We start from the raw sequence: 18,143 nt of genomic DNA on the forward strand, positions 1-18,143 counted from the left end.
GATGCTCTAATCCCTTTTAAAAAAAGACTGAAAATGAAGGTCTTTCAAAGGAGAAATGGGTTTTTCCTTCATCAAAATGTAAAGTATAGAATAAGGCAAAGCCTCAAAGAGAAGAACGTCTTTCATGTCCATAGTGGAAGAAAAACGTCTAAACATTTAATTGCAATATTTTACAAAAAAAAAAAAAAACTACTTGGCAACTGTGTAGATGATATAATAATCATTCCTCAGACCTAAATACTAGCTCCTGTATTTTCTCTGCGAATGCATAGCTTTATTCTGGAGTCCAACTTTTCTTTTTTTTCCTCTCTCTCTTCGCGTGTGTTTAAAACGCCAGCAGGTGTACGACGTGCGATAATACGTGCGCTAAGACCCTCCATCAGGAGGGAGAACACATTAAAACACACCTCTGCTCTTTTGTTATTAATTCACCAAAAGCTTGTCTGTGACAAGTTTAGTTGACATTGCAGCTCATATTTCATTCACACATGCAGGCCTGAAGAGTGACCACCTGCCACAGGCTCTTAATACCTAAATAATAAAACTAAATAAATGAATAAAATAAATAAAGGAAGAAAAGAAAAGAAAAGAAAACGCAGGCATCCACCAAATTAACATGACAATCACTGTTGGGTTAATACTTGATAATTAACCTCAACGACTGCAGATAAGGAGCTCGTGAGGAAATTCCCACATTTAAGCGTCGCAACAAAAGAAATTACAGAATTAAGTCACAACCCTCATTACTGATGAACTGACCCTCCTTCAGGCAGTTTCCAAAAAAAACCCCTGAAATAAATAATAAGATAATAGCTGGGAGTTTGACCGCACTAAAGGCTGCATCTGCATCTTTCTAATACACATAACGTCCCCTCACATTCATCATCTGTTTCATATTCAGAATATCACACTGGGGACAGCTTGACGATGGCTAATGTTGCATAATTACAGATAATTTATTCCACTTGGGGCATTTAACAGATTCAAGATGTATTATTGTAAGGTAGCGTTCGCTATACTTGAAGTTTTAGTGTGAATAAAGATGCGAAAATGGGAGCACTGTGTGTTTTGTGATTCCAGAGTAGAGATGTGTATCTTTCTGGGCTGTATTGATAAGATCAATGCAACCTGAGCATGGCTATTAAATGTCTAATGTGTTTTGGAACATGTAGATGCAATGACAGTGGGGACATGAAGGGGCAGTGGTGCTGCCAAGTGCATCAGAGAACTCTCTGGAAGGTTTTGGCGAGAGGGAGAGGAGTTTTTAGTTTGCGACGCAATAAGCATCGGAAGAATTCTATGAATTGAAAAGGGAAATTAGGAGAGTAAATTATCTTTCAAGTTGGCCACTGAGATTTAAAGGTCACATTTATTTGTATCCTTATTATTATTTCAATATTTCTATAATATAAAGCAGGTCCAACCAATTAAACACATTTTTATCAAGGTGGAGTTCTTGTTCTCCTGATAATCCTGTCGTCTAACCATATTTATTATGGTTAGACTGTCTGAACATGTATAAACCAGTGTATATTTTCTAATTATTACTCAGATTTCTTTCTCAAAATAGAGGAAAATTACCTTCAAAAATGTTTTGTTCACATAGATAAAAATCTATTTTGGATCTTCAGCTAATTGATGCTTAAATATGGGCTGTTTTATACGTATATTTATTTTCATTGTGTTTGTTTTCATTGGTCAGGAAGGTCACAGTGTCTAATAGACCTGAACGTCTGCTACACTTGCAGTCTAAACAGCCTTTTTAGTCCCACAGTCCAGCCTGTCATCACCAACTAAAATACACACTAACGTCGAACGCTGAAAATGAGCCATTGTCATACTCTCCTCTCCTCTAAATCCCCTTTGTTACATAATCATTCTATTTATTTTATGTTTACATTGTTGCACCTGAGGTGGAGCACTTTCCAAACACTTTACTTGAATCACGTAGGCACACGTAAAAAAAAAAGAGTCTCTCAGCCCTTTTTGTTGAGACAGAATAACCTTATTTCACTCAACTGAATTATCTCTAAAATATCTAATAATGAAATCCAGACGGTACAGAAAACTGGAGGTATATTCTCATTCTGAATAAGAGTTACCTCTTTGCAATCCCCACCATCCTCCCTCTCTCCCTCTCTTCATCCAAGTCTATTGCACTCTTTTCATTGCCCAGCTCACGTATTGAATCTGCCTGATGAAAACAGATCTCACTGCAGCACCACAATAGAATGGCTGATGCAGGAAAGATGAACCCTAATGGATTTTTTTTTTCAGTGTGCTCAAGATTGAATATAAGGCCTGACCTCCAGATGTAGTGGATCCATTTCAACAGCAGAGATATTGTTTATAGTGAAGCCACAGAAACACACGGACACACTTGGACACACACCTACAGGGCAATGTCAACACTAGCAGCAGCAGGGAAAAGGCCACCTCTCTATCTACATACTGTAGCAATAACTTTTAGCCACCGAAATAGTCGTCAAATTAGAATTAACCCTTGCTATTTATCTATCCGTGTCAAGTGAGGTATTCATAATGATACCATCTCGTGTTTGAACTGCTCAGTTTGCTTAATTACTTTGCTCAGCAGACTGTGTCAAGGTGAGGCACCGATTTAATAGACACTCTGCTCTTAGCAAAAAAATGAACCTCCGCTACGCTTTGGTAGTTCTGCCATGGTGTCTATTTGATTTAGAAATTTCAGTTTGCTTTATATTCTCCCCTTTTTTTTCTCAGAGAAGCTGGAGCTGAAGCAGAGCCCTGAAAAAGACCTGCCATATCACGAGTGGCTTCTCTCGGAGAAGTGTTTGAAATTTTGAAATAACATCAGATATCGAGATTTGGGAGGGTACTCGAGTTAAACACGTTTTTTTTTTTTTTTTGATAGGAGTGGTAAAATGTTTATTTTAAAATATTTCATGAAATATTTACTTTTGCATCTCGGCACTCGAAACCAAAACGCGACACTTAATCCATCAAGGCCTCGCTGTCGTCACCAGCCTTTGCTTCAGCGTTTTGTAGTATCTCTCACGTAGAATGGAAGCAAACTGAACATTGCAAAAAAAAAACCTCATGCATTTTTATCACAGAGCGAGCAGCAGTATATTTTCAGCCTATTAAAACCACCGGGTGTGGTCCTTTTGTAACAGTAACAAACATCCACACTGCCAAGCAAAAGACTGCTCTATCAACCACTGTCTCCGTAGTAAAGGTCACGACCAAACTGTGAAATGAATATCAAGATAAATGACACATGAATCCAATATGGGGACTTTGTATAAAATATACAGTATGTTTATATTACAGATCTTTATCATGTCATATTTGGGTTATTTGCTGACTGTTTATTGTTATCTCTCCTGGGAACATTATAATGCATCCTGCTCGACCTTGATATGCATCGGTGTGTTTAATGCATTAATGTATTCTCTTGTCTTTAAGCACATTGTTGACTCCAAGAGGAGGCCTCTGACAAAAAAAGAAGAAAGAAAGTACAATATAAAATATACGCTATATTATACAGTAAACTGCATAATGGCAATTCATTAAATTAGAAGAGGAAAAGTGCAGTCACTTCTGCATCTGTTTGCATTACAGTTAAAAATAATATAATAATATAATAATATACTTTTTAATATTTTACCATGAGCTTTTTAATCCAAGGGATTTTCACAGCTGCTAGTTATGTTAATCATTTACATCGGTGCATAATTTCAAATGGATATTAAATATATGGCACCATCAAATACTAAAGTTAGAGGAATGCTATTAACCCTTTAACACCTAACCCTCAAAATGTCTGCCTGGACTTTCTTTTTTTGCTTATTTATTAAATGCTTTTAACCATTTTTCCAGAATAACGTCCAGTATATTTACAGTTTACTGCATGTTCAAATGCTGTTTGTAACAATTTAAAACAAAGCAAACCACAACAGATTTTGCATGTTAAATTTGATATTTTAACAGTACGAAAGGTATTTACAATGAAACATTTTTGAGTCTCTCAATGTTTCTTTGTCTCTCAATGTGCAAAAAAATGGAAACTATGTACGGGGGTTCTTCCCACTCTCTCCTCTCTGGCGACAAAGACGCTGATTCTCCGGCTCCCTGAAACAGCGTGAGTGAAATAACCGCTTGCATAACCACATGTTGTCTTTGACGTTCAGCTTTCAGAAGCCGTTGGAATTTTTCCGATAGCACAAACCGCTGCGTAACTAAAATTATGCAAAGTGCGCTTGTGCAAACATGTCATCAGCGATGCGTTCAGTGTTAAAGGGTTAAGTGAAACTATGCTACAATATTTACATTAAATGAAACAGAAAACAGCCACAGATTAAACACTAAACTACACTTGTGTGTGCTACAGAGTGTAACAAGAGAGGCCTGGTGTTACACAGCAAATACCGTGTGTTTCACACGTGAGCTTCATGTAACACCCTTTAGTTACACACAGTGTAATTCCAAAGAGTTTAACAATGTTGAGCTATACAGTTTTTCAATGAGTTTTATTTTGATGTAGTTCTTTATTTTTACCAGCAGGGTGCGCATTAGTTACACACAAGCGCTAGTCACGGTCGCACTTCCTTTGTTTTTTTCCCCGGGAATGTCAGTTATTTTTCGTGCACCGACACTGATGGGAACAGTCATGCTATAGCCATGCGCAATTTAATGCTGATAATTAGATAAAGAGTGAATGGAACATTATTTTGTTTCGCGTTACTAGTTCTGAAATGTATTCGCACCTAGGAGAATGTGTTTTGGTTTACCGGACATCGTGTTTTTTTGAGGGAAAACTCCGGTGAGTAGTAATCATTAGCATTTAGCATAGCATGCTAACGGCTGCTTACTTCATTAATATATCATTCTTATGTGCTGTTACACTTCTGAGAAAGTGTTTGAAACCAAGCAGAGGTATATATGAGTGTGTTGAATTTGAGAATGTGGTTAATTTTGTATTTCTGTGTGGATAATTATCTCTGCTAATCGGACTAGTGCTATGTGTTAGCAATTAACCTATTGCTATACAACGTGTACTGATATATACATATTACCTGTGTTATTGCTATATGCTAGCTAATGTTACAAAGCTAAACGAGTTGGTTTTGTGAGCTAAAACACATGCAGTTGTGTGCATTTTTGGTTGAATTTAGAATTTAAAATGATTGATATGTGAATTAATTCATGATTTGTGTGCACTATGCGGTGGTAAAGTTAAGAACATTTAAAAAATATTTCATGTATAAACCATTTTGTGTGTGGGCTGTTTAAAAAAATAATTTTATAGCCGTATATGATACATTGTCAATGTGAATGGTTTACGTTCATTGATTTAATTTAAAAAAAGATAAATACTGTACACTTGATTTAGATTACTGTTAAAAAAAAAAGGTTAATGATAGCTCTAAAGGAAAACACCTGCTCTATGCAGTTTTTTTTTTCCCTGTGTATGAATCGATTCTGATGGTGAGCTAGAGCCCAGGCCCAAGGAATGTGGAGCAGAGCACCGGCTTACATGCGTGGAGAGGTGTGATGTCGGAAGCAGCTTCTTCAAGCATCTGGAGAAAGCACATCTATTACATCATACAGGTAAGAAACAAAATCACACTACCTGGGTAGATGAACAATTACATTAAAGTACTAATACACACTGATTTCGGACAAACTATGGACTAATATTTGGACTCTATTAGACTTTGTTTGTTTATTACTTTGGGCCATTTTTTTTCTTTCATTTGCACTTTGAATAGCATTCCTTGTGTACATTTGTTTATTTTTCTGTTGTTTACAACTGAGGTTGTTATTGATAAATTTGATAAATTCTAAAAAAAAAATATAAATTCAGTCATAGCTTAACTGTTTTTGTTAAATTGAAGAGTGGCTTCCTGCCAATAAATATTTTTGTTACTTCTTTCCTAATTGTTGTCCATGTCAATTATATCCTCCATGAGCGAAACTATATCTTTTGATCTAGCCTAAATTGAAAGTACATGACATTCACCACAGCTCATGTGCAATAGACATCCGCTACATTCGCATGCTACGTTTGGTGTCACAGAGAGTGCAGTGATGGTGCAGAGATGCTAATTTGTGGACGAGCAGGTCTGTGTGGAGCTGAGGGAGCAATCAGTGCGTATTCATGTTTGAAGGCTTGACACACTGACTCGTGCACTATATGCTGTTGTGGTAGATATGTATCTGCTCATATCAGAGCTGACAGGGAGACCACTGGAAAATATAATTTTAAGGTCTTTTAATTATGAAATCAGTTGTTGTGGTCAAATCTCCCAATGGATAAATGTGCCCATAAAATGCAATCCGCTCTTTTGTATCCTTGTTTGTGTGTGCAAACTTAAAGCCGTATTGTGTTCATTTGCTGATAAAGTCTAGCTTGCAGCGCTTCTACACTCTCTCTGTATTTCTCAGTGTAGCTGTGTCTAGATCTCATGTCACCCAGCAACATTCCCACACATAAAGGAGTACCCACAAAAAGAATGAAAACTGCTGAAATTCAGCAGATTGAACACTTATTGCCCATGCTTACCCCAAAACTCCTGCTGTATACATGCGAACGCTCCCTTAGTCTTGGTCTGATAGTTTTCCGTGACGCAGCACACTAATGTAACTAATATTACATAATTTCTGAGAGGCAGGATATTAACAGCAACACAAATTCATTTATGCACTGCAGCTTTAAGGCTCATTAGCTTTCCCACATGTTGTTCTGAGTATCTGAGATGAAGAGTGCAACTTCTTTAAAGTCTTCTGTTACCAGTCCTGTCATCACCGAAAGGATATGGCATTGCTGTAACTCCTAGACCGCTTGTGAAATCAAGAAAATTCAAAAACTATGAACTGGCGATCACTCCAGGGTGTGACCCCGCCTTTCGCCCTACGTCAGCTGAGATTGGCTAAGCACCCCCCCGCGACCCTCATGTGGAGGATAAAGCGGTAGAAGATGGATGGATACCAGACAGCAGATACTTGTCATTACGATAGCCCCAATCACAGACAAGATTCACCAGCGCGTCACACGTTTGTGGCGTCAGCTTCTCAATACCGTAATTCCTGTTGTACAGTTGAGTAGCTGCCAGATATTGAAAGTGAAAGTTATCTTGGAAAAAGGGGCAGAAGCACTCACTCATGGAACATTTTTTTGACATTTCTACAGCCAAAAAATCAATATCCCATGCAGGCTGATTATCTTGATGGTCATAAGAGGGTTAAAGTCTTCTAAAGTTTGATTTCGACCATAACGGTTTACATATTAAGCATTGGATTCCCCATTCTCACAAGGCCTCCATATGAGCATTCAATTCATCTAGCCGCACTCACCGAGGGCATTTGGCTGGAGACCAGGTGGCCGTCCTGTGCCAGCATATTGGACATCATGAGTGTGGGCAGCTCTGGGTAGGAATATGGATTGATGAGCCCATTGTGTGACAGCGAGTGGCAGAGGTAGCCTGTAGAGTCGTGCTCCATCAGGTGAAGAAGAGGTGGCTCGGGGTGGTTAGGTGGAGTGATGGGAGGGATCTCATAGTCTTCATCACCATTTCCACTGCTGCCGCCGCCTCCTCCGCCGCTGCCTCCAGCCTGACCTGTGTAGCTCTGAGTGGAGTTAAAGACACAGAAAAGAAAAAAAAAAGATGAGTGTGAAAGATTGGGCCTAATGAACAGAGGTTTATCATCAGAGCTGTTTTGTATATGACTCTGGGTCTCTGATGTAAACATTCAGTTTGCAGTGAAGGGGGAACGGTAATGCCAAGTCTTGTTCATTTCCTGCTAAAGCCAATATTGGGTGACTGGAGCACTTCCAGGGTTTGGGTGGGCAGGAAACTCTCCAATTTGAATCATTATTATCATTATCACAGAGCAACTTCAATTTTCCAGCTAACTTCAGGTGCCCATGGTGCGTTCTGGTTAAAAACATCAAACCCCAAAGTACATTCAACTGTCTGAGGATATTGTTATTATTACATCTTATTTATGCATTTAATGTTCATTTAAAGTGGTGCCTGAAATTGTCTACATAGTTTATACTTTATAGTTAGGTAATAGAAAGAATTTGAATGATAGGTGTCTTAAATGTAAAACAGAACCTACATTAACTGTTAAACCATCTTGTTTGTTCATCATTGCTGCGTTCAAAGCTCTTGAGTTGTTACCAAGTTACTAAGTGCTAGCCGTGATTTCAGAAATACATCTAGGGAATGAAATGTTTTTGCTCTTTTTCCATGTTCATTATTATTAATATTATCTGTTTATCTGACATTTATTGCTGCTAACTCTGCTGGAGCAAGGGCTCTCCAAAACACACTGTTTCTGACAGTTCCAACACTGCCAGGGACCAGGCAATCTGTAGTTCTGTTGAGTTAGAATAAAAGTTGTCTCTATTCTTCAAACAGACAAACTGATGAGACAACAACAAACTTCTAGATCAGAGGTGTCAAATTCAAGGCCCGCAGGCCACATCCAGCCCGCCATGCAATTGTATTTGGCCCGCAAAATCTAATATATTATGTCTCATTAAGTTACATCACCAGTAAAATAAGTAAAGAAATTAAATGTGGACTTTAAAAACACAGAAAAAGAACCAGAGGAGGGTTATAGACATAGATAGATACATGTGAGCACAGGCCTGTATGTGCTGTTCTACTGAAATACAGCTGAGGAAATCAGGCACGACGGATGGAAAAGGACAATGGAAAATCATTTGTTCTGAACTTTTTCCTTATTTGACCTCATCTGGCCCTCTTGGACACAGTTTTTAATTCTGACCTTCGTTTTAATTGAGTTTGACACCCCCGTTCTAGATTATACAGTTCAATTCATCCTGTAATTGCCGTGCTATACACTGACTTTTCCAGCAGAGGTGTTTTATCCATTATGTTCATATTGTTGAAATGAAACATTGTTTCATTGACGATATTAATGACAAAGTGGCTCAAAATGTATATAATATTTCCTTGTCTGTCACTTTCACTCCCTCTGTTGCTTTGTTCTGTCAAAGAGCCGATTCATTCAAACCTTGTGCACAAACTCAAACAGTCATTGTCGGTGAGATCACTTTGTTACAGATCCTCTAGAAAAATAGGCAATAACATTTCTTCTGTTTCCTGTAATTTGTCTAAAAGCACTATTAACGACTGTATTTCACCCCCGATCTGTCACTTTTGTAAGAGTAGGTGTGATTCAGTTTCAAACGCATTGCTTTGAAACAAAAGCTACACACTCGGTAATCTGTAATAAAGACGAACAACTGCCTCGGTGTTTGTGTGCCGTGCGTCCAATCGGAGTTCTGCACAGTTTAAAAAGAAAAGAAAAAATAGCAGGGAAATTCAACAAGGGAATGAAAAGCAATTTTGTCTGAGACCATCCAACTTGACTCCCATTGTAATGACTGAGTCAAATTAATCATCACAAATAATATTCTGGTGTCAGCCATTCAAGGGTTTTTTAATAGAATTTTTATGATTCATGTCTAGCAGTATACATCAAACAGTCAGTTCGGCAACATTTCTGAAATCAATTCAATATCATCTTTGTGTAGGCTGTCATCCTCAGCAGCCGAGTGGTCATTTATCTCTCAAACAGATACTTTCAGAAAATAAGGGGCAAGGGGAGACGGAGAGAGAAAAGGAGAGAGGATGCAGGGTGCATTTTCTTCCTTGTTTCTCTCAACCTTGCTTTATTGTAAATGTTAGTTGTTGGTTTTTTATGTTTTTCATATAAATTACAGGTTTGTTAGGATACACTACAGAAAATATGTATTAATGATAAATAAGAATATTATGTCAGCATTTAAACATTAACGGTTCACATTTGAAAAAACAACAAAATGTGTCTCTCTTCTTGGAAAATGACAGTTTATTTTCCCTTTTCTCATTCAACCAATCTAAATCCATAAATCCAAGTGCAATCAGAGAGAATTCATTCTGTTTTTGCAACATCCGTTTTTAAATTTAACCACAATCATTGTGAAGCAAGAATGTAAACACAGACTCAGCATTAACATCTCACTTTCATCTTCCTACAAAAAAGAGAAGGAGAAGAGAGCTGTGTGATTGCCTCAGTTTGATTTACTTTGACCTGATATCGCCTACAAGCGAGTTGATGTTCATTTTCTGGACTCTCCTTTGAAGACAGATGTTTTTCTGAACCTGTGGGAATTGTGTTATTGTTTGGTCTAATGGGCTCGAAAACAAACATTTCCTGAGATTCAATTTCCCTCATAATTGTTGGAAGGAAACTAAATTGTCTACTGTAAACACTGGAGCGATTGTGTGAAGTGTGTCCCGCTGTCATCCTTTCTGGGTGACCACTCTGTGGTCTCAAGCCTTGCGCATGCCCTTAGTCATCATGTAGCATGTTCATCAACCTTTTATTTGCTCACTTTATAAATATAGATCCAAGCTGCAGAAACATTTTTCCTGGTCTCATGTGTTGCTTTTGATTGTGCAAAGGAATACGAAGTGAGTACGTGCCATGTGTTAGATTGCTGTGAAGGCTCATCCAGTGCCCTTGATGATAAAATGTAAATACCAAGGACATTCCCAGTTGGATTGTGGCAAGATACATTATTCATATGCCTCCATCCAGAATAAGATTGCATGTACAGAACTACATGTACACCTAAGCTAATGTATACTCTTTTCTCCCTTAAAAGTAAAATCCAAACAAAGGCAATGTATTTGATGGATTGTATAGACAAACATGTGTCCTGGTATGGAATTGGCTTTTCAAACAAAAGCCTCCTTTTCTTTTTTTTCTGCTTTTTTTCCCCCATGAGCTGCTCGTCATTGGTTTACTCGCAACAGACTCCAACCAAAGGCTGCATTACACAGATTCTATTTTCTCACTGAAAAAATCTTTTATTTTCCTCCTCAAGTCAATACCACACACTATAGGGAACATTATTTCCAATACACAGTATGCTCCGTCTGCACAGCGAGCGAAACACAATCTGTAACATTTTAATTAAGAGACAGAGCTCTCGACTGTAAGTGTTACATACCAGCACACCTTTCATTTAAAAGAAACAGATGAATAGACAGTTGGTCTGGGACTGAGAGAGAAAATAACATTGATTGGGGAGCTTTCCAGGTTGTTTTTTTTCTTTCTTTTGGCACAGATCTTTTGCTTCCTCTGTAACTCTGCCTGAGTATTCAAGGCCTTCTGAAGATGATATTGACTGTGACTAATGGCTCATTATCTGTATATTCTTCTTCTTCTTATCATTATTATTATTATAAAAATATGGTTGCCATGCCAGTGCAGGCATAATCCAGTTAATATGACATTGCACATTATTCCTAGAGAACGCACAATAATTTGCCAGTTTCATGTCCTGGTCTTTGTAAAACACAGCACAATCCTTAAATATTTGAATGTTTTCCAACAATGTAATTGTGGGACTTTGCTGATTTTCTGTTTAAAAAACAGACAAAAAAAAAAAGAAGCTATTTCTTCTTCTGCTATGTCACCTTGGCCTCGAGCAAGTTTTTGACTTTTCACAGACTAACTAAACGGTTAATTGATTCCACGATGAACTAAATGATAAGTTGCAGCTCTACATCATTATACAAACATTATTTTGACAGTTGGCCCACACTCTGTGAACCTTTCCTCTCACAAATAATCGAGTGAGACATCACGTCAAACTCACTGTTTGACTGTGAGCCACGTAGAGGCAGCGTTTGGAGTCGTACGGACTTAGTGTTAGTTTTGTGAGGAGGGGGCGGGACAGACGGCTTGGAGACAGACGAGGACAGATCTTCCTCGCTCCTAATGTGCACTTATCTGCCTATTGGAGAGCTTTGTCACCTTGGTGATTTATGCTTAAAATCCCCCCTCCCCGGGTTCCAGCACCCTCCTGTATCCATTGTGCACACTCATGTGCATACTGAGACAAACTTAGTCCCTGTTATCGCTGCTATGTGCACAGTCTTTCATGTTAAGTGGAAAGAATTTGAGAGTTTATATTTACAAATCTGAAGAGCACGAACTGTCCTGCTATTTCCCTTTATTATCCCTGCTTGTTTTTAATACTCCCCTTTCTCTTCCCTTTCTTCCCCCTTCCTCTCCCTTTATCCATCCATCTCTTTCCATCAACCCCAGGCTTAATTAAAGCCACACCATCTCTTCTGCTACAATATCATGTCAGAGGATATCAACACGCCACAAAGCGCAGAGAGGGAGGAGGAGGAGGAGAGGGGCAATGGATCCAGTTACAGCCACACTACACCTCCACTCTCCTCTTCTTCCTTTGGCTGACCCAACCCCAGCCCCTGGACTGTCCCTTCCAAAGCCAAAACAGTTCTGGTCCCCTCTACACATCCCCAGATCACCCAACCACCACCCACCCCATCCACTGTCATCTCATCTCTCCCTAAAGCAGCCAAACTGCATTATTTATCTGCGACTATGTCACTGTTTGGAAATCATGTAAGGTGTAGTAGTGGGTATGGCAATGCTGAACACTTCTATACTCAGTGTCTGTCCAGTGAATGAACAACGTGAGGTGCGAGGGGAGAAGGTGGGAGAGAGAGACAGAGAGATGGGGAGGCAGCAAAGAAGTGTGATGTGGAAAAATTATAGTTGAAAGCATACTTTTTTCTCCAAAAAAAAAAAGAATCCAGCTATCTCCTCTGGCCACAGCGATGTGAGAAGAAATGATGCAGTGCTGTCACAGAATTATTATTTTTTTTCAATCATTACTATAGGATATAGGATATAAATATGGAGGATATAGAGATAATTTAGGCAAATACTGACCATCCAATGCAAACTAACCTCCCACTGACAAAAAACAGTATGTTTTTAATTGCATACGTTTACCCCCCTTTCTTTTATGTTTCCCTCCCCTCATATATCCTGTTCCCCTTGCTTGTCTCACTTGTCAGTCAAGGTCAGGAGGTCATCCTCATCTGATCATGTGTCAGAGCAGATCAGAATCAGAGCTTTTGTGCCATGTCATATTTCATTATGCATTTGACTCATCTTGCAGGTCAATGGGTCAGTGTGATTTGATTGGATGACAGAAATGATATAATTTGTGTTTAACCCCAGGCTGTATGAAGCTCTGAGTGGCGTACTAATGCATTTTGCCAACGTTGGGGCAGGCCCTCTCCGAAAGCGACTAATTTGAAGTGGCACACCGCAGAGTTAAGCCAGGGCTATTGCACAACATGCTGAGGTTATAAGGAAGGCTTTATCGTATAATAAACACAACCTCCCTTGGTCCTCTGTTTCTGTCTTTCGCACACACTTTGTTTTCTCTTTGCGAACAGATGCTGTATCCAAGCGGTGCTCAAGTGCTGCCTGTGTCTTAAACATTACCCGTTTCTCTTTCTTTATCAATTTGATTCACTAAAGATGTGTCACTGAGCCTCTTCTCCCTTGTTTGTCCCTCTCTTTGTCTCTCTCTCTCTCTCTCTCTGTCTGTTTTTCCACCCTCTTCTAATAGCTCTTATAGCTCTTGATATTGGCAAGAGAGGAAGCTAATAATTTAAGCGCTGTCAGCAACAATAACCACAGCATTGTTGCTCAACAGTCATTTAGCTTTGAAAATGAAAAGAGATTAGACATGTAGTGGGGAAAAAAACCAACAACTTGCGTGTTTCTAAGGTGGGATAAAGAGAGCATTTATTTTGTAATAAATATTGATTTATGACATTATATATTTATATTTTTTTGGCAGCCTCGCTTCATGTACGTGAAGACAGAGTTCAAGACCTTGTGGCACTAATGATATGCAGATGCTGCCCAGTGTCGGTGAAAACTCAACTGTGATCTCCACTAATGCGGTTGGAAAACAAACCACGGGTGTACAAGATATCTCAGGTTTCCCAATAGTCTCATCTAGAGTGATTGTGATGCTGATGTTGATACTGCTGTGGAAGATGGGGACAAGGGGGGAGGGAGTGGAGGGAGAATGGAGAGAAGTGAGCAGAAGTGTGTATGTGAGAGAGAGTTTGTGTGTGCGTGTGCATGTGCGTTTGTGTGTGTGTCCAACATTTCAAATGAGGACCATAATCAAACTTATTGCCTGACAGGATGAATCTAGTATTACAATGTTACACTGGCAGACATACACTATTATTTCCAGGCTCCTCTGTCTTTTCAGTTCAGAGCAGACATTTCTCCTGGAGAGAGAGAGAGGAATGCCTTTTAACTTGAGCTCATCAGCACAACACTATTAACAGCCACTGTTTTTACTGATCTGATCAAATAAAAGCTGGCCAGAAACTCAACAGGACCAAACAACATCAGCTAGTGAACATTTTTTTTTAATCTATACTTTTTTCACTTGCTGTCAGAATCATTATTAGCATATGGACAATGGTGCTTCTGTTTCTGAATGACAAAAAGTAATTATTGTTATAAGAACAAGTAAATGGACAAAACAGTAGCACAATAAAGGGTTGGTGGATCTGTACCGACTGTACAGATCTGTACTGACTCTTAACAATGTTGAGAATAACAAAGGGAGTGCTGATGGTGCACCCAGTCAAACAAATGCTCTTTATTCTCTTTATTCTGACAATTGTTAGGATCTTGTCACCCACAAATAAGTCTCTGCTTTACACCAGGAGAAGTATGTATGTGTATGTGTGTATATATATATATATATGTGTATATGTACATACACACACACATACATATATATATATATTCATTTATTATTAATTATTTTTTAAGGAATATTAATTTATGCTCCACCACTCTCTCACACTCTGTGTCTGTGTGTGATGTCAGTGTGTTCTTAAGTGTCTCCCCTCCCTGTTTCAGAGTCAATGAGGCTGTGCATTGGAGGCTGGCACAGCTGGTGGGAGCAGGAGACTAACATCTGGAACCTCGCACTCTTGGTGCCATTCTTAATAAGAGGCTGGTGGGGAATGGAGGAGAGTGGAGGAGACAACTCTCCAGTGTCAATGGACCTCCCTGTCTTTCACTTCGACTTTGCTACTACAACTCCTACTGAATGCATTACATTTGCACAAAAAGTGGGGCCCCACCATCGCAGCATATCTGCAACTAAGATGTCGGAGGTAAATCCCAAACCCAAGTCCAGATCAAAATTAATGACACTAATGGACCATTTTGTTCCTTTTGGTTGCTTTACATATTCTTTACCTTTGGAAATTGTCATAAATAATAAACATATAAATGCCCCTCATTCTCCTCTCTAATCAATAAAATGCAGAATAAAGCTGCTCATCTGCTGGTCCTGCAAATATTTCACAATAAAAGCCTTGTTTGGTTAAAAAAAAAAAAAGACTGGAATCAGGGAACATAAATGCTGGAATGGGTACAGATGCGACATAGCTTGTAAATGAATCATTGACGCAGATATAGCTGTAGTGAGGCGTCTACAATGTGACTTTGGGGCCAACAACCAAGAGGCTCAGTCACTTAATCAGGAAGTGAGGCGAAGCTCATGATCCCACACAGCTCTCTGATGTCCTCAAACTAGGTCTTTTGTTTTAGTTTTGAGCGAGACACCTCTCGTAGCAGACATTTAATACAGTGCATTTTAATTGGGCTGGATTTGTGTGGGTTTTAGCAACAATAACATTGTGTCTCTAAGTATAGCAATGTCATTCTGTTGACGTTTTCTCTGGCACCACAGAGACATTGATATTTTTTCAGATGACACATCTATTGGAAGCATTGCCATGATATTAGAGGCAGACAGTAACAGTTATATAAGGTTATTAGCAATCTTATTTTGCTAATAATTTTATTCTGCAGCCTCTGAGGTCTGCTGATCAGCTCCTTCTGACAAACAAGGTTAACAGAAGGGACCGGCTTTTGCAGTTGTGTCTCACAGACTATGGAAAGAGTTACCTCTATACATTAGGTAGGCTTATTCTTGGCCTGTTTTTAAATCTCTTTTATGTTGCTTTTTTTTATTGGTGTGTTATTTATTTTCATACTTGTTTTGCTGTCTTTAATGTCTTTATATGTTTTATCATCTTTTTTGGATGTTACAAAACTTTGGCCATCCATCTTGTATTTAAAAGTGCTTTACGAATACAGGATTATACAGTCCATCTATCCACCCTTCAATTCCTTGTTTCAGTCATTTAGAGCCAGTCCCAGCTTGACAATGGGTGAGAGGAGGGTTGCACACTGAGCAGGTTGCCAGGGTCAACATAAAGAGACATTCACACCCACATTTTAAACTCCAATCAAATGTTATGCGTCACTCTTTGTAAGAAATACATTATCACCTTATGTGAACTTTCTCGAAACCAGAGAAAACCAGTCTACATGATTTGATGTAAGTGCAGGATTGTGCTTACACTTTTAAGATACCGCATCAATAATTAACCTCGTATTTTTGGCTCACAGATGTTGATTAATTGCATCGTGTTCCTCTTAATTGCCTTTTCCCACAGCTTTGAAAGGCGAGTTTTATCTCGACGAGAGGAAAATCTGTGGGGATGAAGAGGTTAAACAGACATGAGCCAGTTCATGTCTTTTATATTAGTCTGGTATGTGATCTGGCACAAGAACGAGTGTTTGGTCGCTCATCATTCTATCCAGTAGGGTGAAAGGCCTAGACAAACACATTAAGGTTGCCATTAGTTTCATCTGATCACCTGGGGCAACAGGGAACGGACAGCTTGGCAGAGCGAGAGCCTTACACAAATATACAGCTGTGCATTTATACACAGTGCCATGTCAGATGAGTATTTCAAACAGAGGGCTTTTAAAATGTGTGAGCATGTGTGGAAAGTGAGGTGTGTGTGTGTGTGTGTGTGTGTGTGTGTGTGTGTGTGTGGAGGTGTTTCTGAATGACTGTAAAAAGGCCACAGGGAGAGAGCTTTCCATCTTTCTGCTGTCGCAACAAATATGCCTGCGCATCTTTTTGCTTTGTCTCCGCTCCCTGCTTTGTCAGCGAACAGCTATAGAAATATTTTGGCAGGCTGCTCTTTGTTTTCATTTCCACCAAAAAAAATGTAGGGACAGAACGAGAGAGCACAGGGTGTGGGTGAGGGGTGGGGGGCTGGATAGAGAGGGGGAAGGGGTAGGAGGGAAAAACACTGGGTAGGAATGGTGACGATATGTTGCCAGAGGTTTCGGTGGCATTTGGGAGAAGGAGGACAAGGTAAAGAGTGGGGGTCTAGGAAGAGGTGAGACAAAGGGAAGAGTTGGGGAACAGGCAAGGCAGGAAATGAAGAGCTGATGAGCTGAAGTGTGTTACGATGTGTTAATGAGATGAACCAGGTGACGTTGCAAGAAGGCGGAAAGGATTGGAAAGATTGGGGTGACAAGTTGAGGTGAGGCAAAAAGTGGGAGAATCAATAGGGAAAGGGGAGGGAAGGTGGGAAAGAGAAGTCTGCCTCTCTGGTCCCCAGCTCCAATATAAACAGCGGGAGGAAGCTGTAAATCAGACTAATGCAGCAGAGTTGTAATTCAGACCAGCAGGGCCAGGGTTCTGGTGCAGGGACCCCAAACGCTGGGAGTTTACAAAACGCCGCCGTAAGGCTTTAATCAGTGCAACAATCCGAAGATACTGTCTCCCTGAATCAGTAGGCTTCCTGTCAGTCACACATGGCTGAACCTGACCAATCATGCTCCAACAAGGATCCAGACATGCTGGCTGGGCTTTGGGCTGCAGCCAAACAAGAGAATTACTAATCTAAACTGAAAAAGTGGAATGAGCCTTTAATTCAGAGCACAGAGGGACGAGGTGATAGATTTGTCAAAGGGTGGACATTAAAGACGATGGGATCCTGTTCTACAGTGTTTCATCAGAAACATATGGAGGAAAGATGGAGCGGAGCAAATCTAATCATATTTGTTGGAGTGGAGCACCGACAAGTCAAGGTTCTAAATCTGAATCTGTCTAAATCTGTAAATATGAGTTCTTACACAGCTCTATCTTTAATTAAAAAAACATTAGGAAGAATAACATGGAGACCATGTTTTGTGTTCAGTCTGTCAGTGTGCTTTGGAAACCTCATAATAATCGCATCTGTTACCTTCCATAAAAAAAAAAGACTTCATCGATCTGCTCTGTCTGTGCTTTTCTGTGTCTCAGATCTGCTGTTGACGCTCAAATACCTCCCTAATTATCATTATAACTCCGAATGGGCCAGAGTAATCCCTGCCAGCAATGCCTTACAGCA

The 18,143-nt window shown here is 39.5% G+C and overlaps 1 protein-coding gene and 1 long non-coding RNA gene across 3 annotated transcripts in view; one reads left to right on the forward strand and one right to left on the reverse strand.

The window, feature by feature from the left end:
• The window catches only part of tox2 (TOX high mobility group box family member 2), a 55,272-nt gene that overhangs the window by 20,653 nt on the left and 16,476 nt on the right, over window positions 1-18,143 (reverse strand). For both annotated transcript variants that reach the window (XM_044038670.1, XM_044038669.1), the window contains exon 3: window positions 7,339-7,611. In XM_044038670.1, the coding sequence (XP_043894605.1) occupies window positions 7,339-7,611 (273 nt within the window). The remainder of the gene's footprint in view (window positions 1-7,338; window positions 7,612-18,143) is intronic.
• Window positions 4,600-15,196, forward strand: LOC122777430. The gene is made up of 3 exons (XR_006361328.1): window positions 4,600-4,804; window positions 5,435-5,592; window positions 14,794-15,196. It is a non-coding gene; the product is annotated as an uncharacterized LOC122777430 (long non-coding RNA).

This window comes from Solea senegalensis, linkage group LG11, assembly GCF_019176455.1.
Source record: "Solea senegalensis isolate Sse05_10M linkage group LG11, IFAPA_SoseM_1, whole genome shotgun sequence".
NCBI lineage: Eukaryota > Metazoa > Chordata > Actinopteri > Pleuronectiformes > Soleidae > Solea > Solea senegalensis.